This window comes from Simochromis diagramma, unplaced genomic scaffold (genome assembly GCF_900408965.1).
Source record: "Simochromis diagramma unplaced genomic scaffold, fSimDia1.1 OVJJ01000596.1, whole genome shotgun sequence".
Lineage (NCBI taxonomy): Eukaryota > Metazoa > Chordata > Actinopteri > Cichliformes > Cichlidae > Simochromis > Simochromis diagramma.
The window spans coordinates 24965013-24971568 of record NW_024387245.1 but is presented as its reverse complement, the minus strand read 5'-3'; the positions used below and the strand labels follow the sequence as shown (position 1 = coordinate 24971568).

Here is a 6556-nt window from a genome sequence, read left to right as displayed (position 1 = left end):
CTGTGTGCATACCTGTGTGGATCAGCATGCTTGCATTCCAAAGGTTTCTCCATGTAACGATCTGCTAGGGAGTGTGGGGAGCCACAGCCCCGTCCTCCAGGGCATGAAGCAGGTATGGAGGAGATCAAAACTCCAGACATCCAGAGGCCCCCAGAACACAAGAGACCAAGGAAGACCAACAGAGGGGCAGCCGCGCCACTGTCCCAGTAAGAGCTGAGGAGAGTCCCAGATGAGGGCTCACTCAGCAGCCGCGGAGCAGAAGCCAGGGGGAGTTGCAGTGACGCGCCCGTGAGCTCCGCCGGCAGCCAGCTGTGCCTGAGTGACCGAGCCCCAGGCCGAGAGGCCGGGGGCACCCCACCTCCGAAGTGGCCCGAGCGAGCCCCAGGCTCCAGGCCCCGATAAGCGGCCGCCAAGGAGTGAGCCGGTGTGTACCCGGACGCCCACCCCCAGACACAAAGAACCACCAATGCACTGACACCTGAGGGAGTCCGCCACTGGCAGGGGAAGTGGTGGTGGGTGGAGATAGGCCTCCAAACCTTGGAGGGCCTGAGATGTCCCCAGAGAGGTGGCGTCTGATACCCAACCTGACATATAGACACAGACATACAGGCACACACAGACACAAACATCCATTCCCACCCTCATGCTCTCATATGCACTTACTCCACACTCAGCCAACGTGGAGACAGACATAAAGAGACGCTGTACACAAGATCACACTCCCCAAGCGTACTCTACGAACCGGGTCTAGGTACCCTTGCCCCTGGAGGGGGGAACTGCACCCAGACCCAGGTGGTGTTACCCTTTTCCCTGCGGTGGGGAGAGGCAGACCGCCCCGACTCCGCAGCAGCAGGGAGGCCCCACACTCCAGACCGCAGTCGGACGGCCAACTCCTCCTAGCCCCCCCGCTCCAGCAGGCCGCAGAGAATGGGGGTGAGAGAAGACTCCAAACCTCCCTCCACCTGCTCATTGTAGTGTTGATGCATGTGTGTTCTAAGGTGCAATTAAAACCCAGGAGGGCATGGAGCTACCTGCCAGAGAGCAGCAGGTAAGCGCATAGGGCCCCAGAACCTCACGCCCATCCCGGACCCACCCAGGGGCAGACAGGCTACCAGGTCAGTAACCCACGTCCGTCAGCACAGACCCTCCCCTAGCCCCGCTACACGCAGCCACGAGGAAACAGTCACCCGAGAGCCAAAAGAGCCCCCAACCGGACATGACCGCTACCCCGGGTTGAGCCCCCCAAGGAAGATGCCTCCGGGGAACCCCCCGACGCCCTAAGCCTGTCCCTACCCCCACACCAATCACAACAGTGAAGGCAGGACCAAACTATGACCCCCCACCCCCACTAGGTGATGGAGCTGATCAAAGGAGCCCAGAGCAATTGATCTGATGTGGTGGCAGAGGCTGTATCAAGACTAATGTAATCTAATAGATAATTTCTATATTGGTTAGAATTAAGATTGTTTTTATTTTTCCAGTTCATGAGGACAGTTTTCTTGGCTATGCATAGGGCAGTGAAAACCATATGGGCTATATTCTTTTCTGAAGTGACATTATCTAAGCTGCCCAACAAACACACTAAGGGGGAAGTTGGAATGTTACATTTCAGACACTTTGATAAGTCTTCACACATCTCGCGCCAAAACTTCTGCACTGGTGGACAGAACCAAAGAGCGTGAATGTAATTGTCTGGTGTATTGCCTTGACAGTGTGAGCAGTTGTTGGAAGATGTAAAGCCCATCTTGAACATCCGATGACCTGTATAGTGCACTCTATGTAGTATTTTGTATTGTATTAATTGCAGACTGGGATTTTTAATCAATTTAAAGGTTTTTAAGCATACCTGAGACCAGAAGTTTTGGTCTAAGCTGACTGATAAATCTGCTTCCCACTTTGCAATAGGAAGGGATATTGATTCATCTAATTTAGAAAGTGTTCTGTATATTTTAGATAATAATTTGGGGGATTTAAGAGTAAGGAAATGTGCCGCACTTGGTGGTGTTTGTAATTCAACTTGACTGAGGTTAAATTTCTTTTTTACTATGGATTTAATTTGTTGATATTCTAAAAATCTTTTCTTGTTGATCCCATATTGTGCAACTAGTCTGTCAAATGGAATAAATTCTGTTCCCTCTAATATATGTTCTAAGTATTTAATTCCTTTACAACTCCATTCTGGGAAATTAATCATATTATTGTTTTGTAATATGTCAGGGTTATTCCAGATAGGTGTACGTTTGCATGGGATTAATGAAAACTCCGTCAATTTTAGAAACTCCCACCATGCTGTCAGAGAGAAGCTGATGTTGATACTTTTAAAGCATTCATGTCTTTTGATGTTTGAGCTAATAAATGGTAGGTCTGAAATCTCTAGATCCTTGCATAGCAATAAAAGTATATTTACGGTGGCCCCTAGAGACAAAGCGCATACAAACTTCAAATCACGTACGAACTCTGAAGCATGTACAAACTCCAAAACACGTAAAAACACGTAAAAACTCCAAAACATGTAAAAACTAGTGCTGTCAAGAGATTAAAAAAAAATAGAGATTAATTAATTATGATTTTTAATTAATTGATCTAATTAATCTCTTTTTTAATCTCACCTAAAAATAGCTGAGGAAAGCCCTCAACTTATTGTGGCAGACCAAAAGACTGATATATAACAAAGAAAGTGACTTTATAAAGTCATTTATTGTTTAACAAACGTTAAACAGATGCAACCATTTACATACTGTTGTATTCTTTTGTAAAATAAGTGGAAAAATAAATACAAATAAAATCAAATAAATTAAGTGCTGCAAGTTAGCACATCAGAGTTGCTCTTTTCTGAGCAATACAGCACTGAAATTCCTCTGCTTCAGATAATGAAAAATAAAACTGACATTGCAGTGCTGCAAGTTAGCACATCAAAGTATTCTTCCATCACAAAAAAAAGTGCTGAACATCAAGCAATCTATTCTAGTAGGCTACAAATGACACAGCAGCTATGCTGACCACATGTGTCTCATTTCTTCTTCCTCAGCCAGTCGCTAAGACACACCAGCCTGGTAACATTTTCTGGAAGCAAGGCTGCCCTTTTCTTTTGCACTATGTGGCCTGCAAGGCTAAAGAGTCTCTCACAGGGTACAGAGGTAGCTGGGGAGGCCAGGTACTTTTGTGCTAGGACTGACAGCTTTTCATAGACTCCTGAGTGAGCATACCACCACTGCAGGGGACAGTCATCAATACTGATGCTGGGTTCTGCTCTGTAGCGCTGCAGCTCTCCAGACTCAATTCCATCTTCTGAGTCAGAGTCAGACCCCAGAAGGAGTTCGCTCCTCCTCTTCTTCTGAGCTGGTCCATCATCCTCTGTGGAGGGCTGGAGACTATCTGCTCTTCTGGGCTCTGCTGCCTGGAGCATATTCTCCAGAATGGTCCACACCTGAATGAATGAATGAATGAATGAATGATTGTGATTAAAACTAAGTGCTTTTTTATTTTATTTTATTTAATCTTGTAAAGAACTTTGTGTTCCATATAATAAATAAAAGTTTGATTTGATAATGAATTGGACTCATTAGTCCAGCTTAACCTTATTGTCCTACCTGTTCCCTCTTTTCTCTTGGAAGACATTTCAAATCCTTAAACCGTGGATCCAATGCTGTGGCCACCTCGAACCATATCTCGTTGCCATTAGCTCGTCGTGCTGCCAGATCCTTCTGGAAGGCATTCTTGAACTTCACCACGTAGGCAGGATCATCATCAGTAATGTCCATGACACGGTACAGATGGCGAAAAGCAGGCAGCACTACAGAGCAAGAGACGTAGGCCTCACCACCCAGCAGCTCTGTCACATACCTGCAGAGGTGGAGAGGTTTGCTAAATAAACCTAGCTGGATTCATTTAAATCAAAGTGTAACTGATTCCCAATTTAATTGTCCTTAAAAGTTCCTTGTTATGTTCATTAATTTTGATTTTACACATGTAACAGTAGTTTATATAATTAAAATGGGAAGGTGTTTATTTGAACTTACTTGCATGGTTCAAGCAGGAGCTCCAGCCTCTGCAGTTTCGCCCACTCAGCTTCGGTTGGCAAGACCAACCTGTGGTTCTGTTGGTCCAACGTAGCCTGGACAGCCTCTCGGTTACATAGGAGGCGTGAGACCATTGCGAGAGTCGAGTTCCACCTGGTGGGTACATCCTGTATAAGTTGATCGCTCTTCTTTCCGAGTGCTACTTGTTGTTGGTTAAGTTCTGTGGTACTCGCAGGGCTTTGTTTAAAATGACCAACAATCTTGCGGCACTTTGCCAGTACACCGACAAAACCACTGCTATCGAGACATACCGTGATGGTCCTCTGGAGAATGTGAGCATTGCAGGCGATGTGCTCATATGGAAGTGCTCTCATAGCAGCCAGCATGTTTGCTGCGCTGTCTGTGCCAATGGTGGATATCTTGTTTTCAATACCCCAGTCATTTGCTACCTTGAGGAACTGTTCGGCGCATTTATCAGCAAAGTGCCTGATTTCTGTTCTCATGACGGTCAGTGCAAATGAGTTGAGGTTCCACTCACTATCAATAAAGTGTCCAGTCACCCCAAAATAGCTGTGGTTGCCAGCTGAGGTCCAGTGATCTCCGGTTATAGCAACACAGTTGGGAGAATCCTCCGCCAAAATCTCAAGTTTGTTTTTCTTTTCGCCGTCGTACATTTTGCTGATTTTGGTCGTTACTGTAGTCCTGCACGGCGGCTTGTATGACGGGTCATTGGACGCAATTTGCAACACCTCTGTCAATCCTTCGTCCTCTACTATATTTATCGGCCTACAGTTCATCGCTATCCACTTGGCAATAACATTAGTCAGCCTGTCGGTCGCAGACTTGCTCATACGAGGGGTATTCTCTAGTTTTGTTTGGCGAAAAGCTTTGCTCTGGCTTGCTATATTGCTAACGTCTTCACTGCTAGCTGTTGCTGCACTCGCGGCTGGGTGCTTTGCGTTGAGGTGATAGGCCAAACTTGAGCTGCTTCGGTGGTAAGCAAACTCCTTCTTACACTCTAGGCAGACCACTTTACCTTTGTCAATGGTGCCGTCGGGGCGTTTATGAAATACAAATTTCCCGTTCATTGGGCCAACAACTCTCAGATGCGCCTCCATATCCACACTGTAAGCTAATCACCACTTCTCACCTTGACCTCACGACGTGACTCCACCCCCAACAAGTCAAGCACAAGGAGCCCAGCACATAAAAACGGATTTTATAACATAGCAACTCTCATACAAAATCAATGACGTCAAGAGATTAAAAATTAGATTAACGAGATTAAAAAACATAACGCGCTAAATAGCATTGTAATTAATTAATCGCAATTAACGCGATAATTTGACACCCCTAGTAAAAACATGTACACGAGGTGTATGAACCAACTGCTATTGAGTGTTCCTACATCCCAGCTTAAAAGCAGAGGGGAGCCTTTTCAGTGGTGCCTCCTAAACTTTAGAGCAACCTACCTTTCACGTGAGAGCTGCCTGGTCCCTCTATCATTTCAACCTCCTAGGACCTGGCGTCCACATAAATGGACATCACATTTTGGGTTATTTAGACCAAAATACTCAATTTTGCTCCATAATGGCTTGATATCCACTTACGAGGACATTATACTGCTACTGTTCTATTGAAATTTTAAACGAATATCCTCATATATGGCTCTTATTTTTCTTAAAAACAAAGATAAGGAAAAAAAATATCTGGTAATTCTTTGTTTTTACATTCACCGGGCCCCAATGTGACCAAATATCAAAGAGAAATTAAAAATGCATGCCGTGGAAGAGTTCGGGTCTTAGGATGAGCAGGGCACACTGGCATTTATTATGCAAACACATTCTTATTTACTTTCTGGTTTGTTTGTTTGTTTTTTTATGTTAGTGTAGTCAAGTCCAAGTTTATTGTTGATTTAGTGACTGTTATGTATAGTGTGTTGCTGCTTTCCCCCAGGTTCAGGCACAAATGTCAGAAATGCATACACTATTATATATTGTACATATATTTATTAGTTTCAGGTCGGCCATTCTTGTATTTTGCTCGTTTGTGTTGTTGTGTTTGCACATCTCTGTTGCTTGTGGGGCTCGCACACAAGAATTTCACTCGCATGTGCTGTGCCAGTGTGCCTGCACATGTGATGTGACAATAAAAGTGATTTGATTTGATTTGATTTGATTTGAATAGGAGGGAACTACAGTATGAGGAAAGACGGCAGTTCGAGGTTAGTCTTGAGGTAAGAAGAAAATGAAGACAAGCTTGGATAGCACCATACAAATCTGACAGGGAGTGATGGAATGTCATGGTCCTTAAACCCCAGCAGGTGATGAGGAGATGCAGATCAGGTGTGAAACCTGCCACACCCTGCTACGATGAGACCCTGCTACTTTTCACAACTTTGTTTTCACTCCAATCTAATGGTAGCTGCGAGCTTAAATATTTTTAACAAACTCCAAACTAACAGACACCGTGTATACAATGTCACTGGTGTGGCTAGTTTGTTAACACAGGTACCCAGAAAAGTTAGGCGTTAATTT

The 6556-nt window shown here is 44.9% G+C and overlaps 1 protein-coding gene across 1 annotated transcript; it reads right to left on the bottom strand.

The window, feature by feature from the left end:
- Nucleotides 1-2650: 2650 nt before the first annotated feature.
- LOC120714516 (E3 SUMO-protein ligase ZBED1-like) lies at nt 2651-5372 on the bottom strand. The gene is made up of 3 exons (XM_040000778.1): nt 4020-5372; nt 3591-3843; nt 2651-3427 (listed from the first exon to the last, which is right to left on the bottom strand). The coding sequence occupies exons 1-3, from the start codon at nt 5135-5137 to the stop codon at nt 3011-3013; spliced, it is 1788 nt and encodes a 595-aa protein (XP_039856712.1). The 5' UTR covers nt 5138-5372; the 3' UTR covers nt 2651-3010.
- Between the last annotated feature and the right edge of the window lie 1184 nt (nt 5373-6556).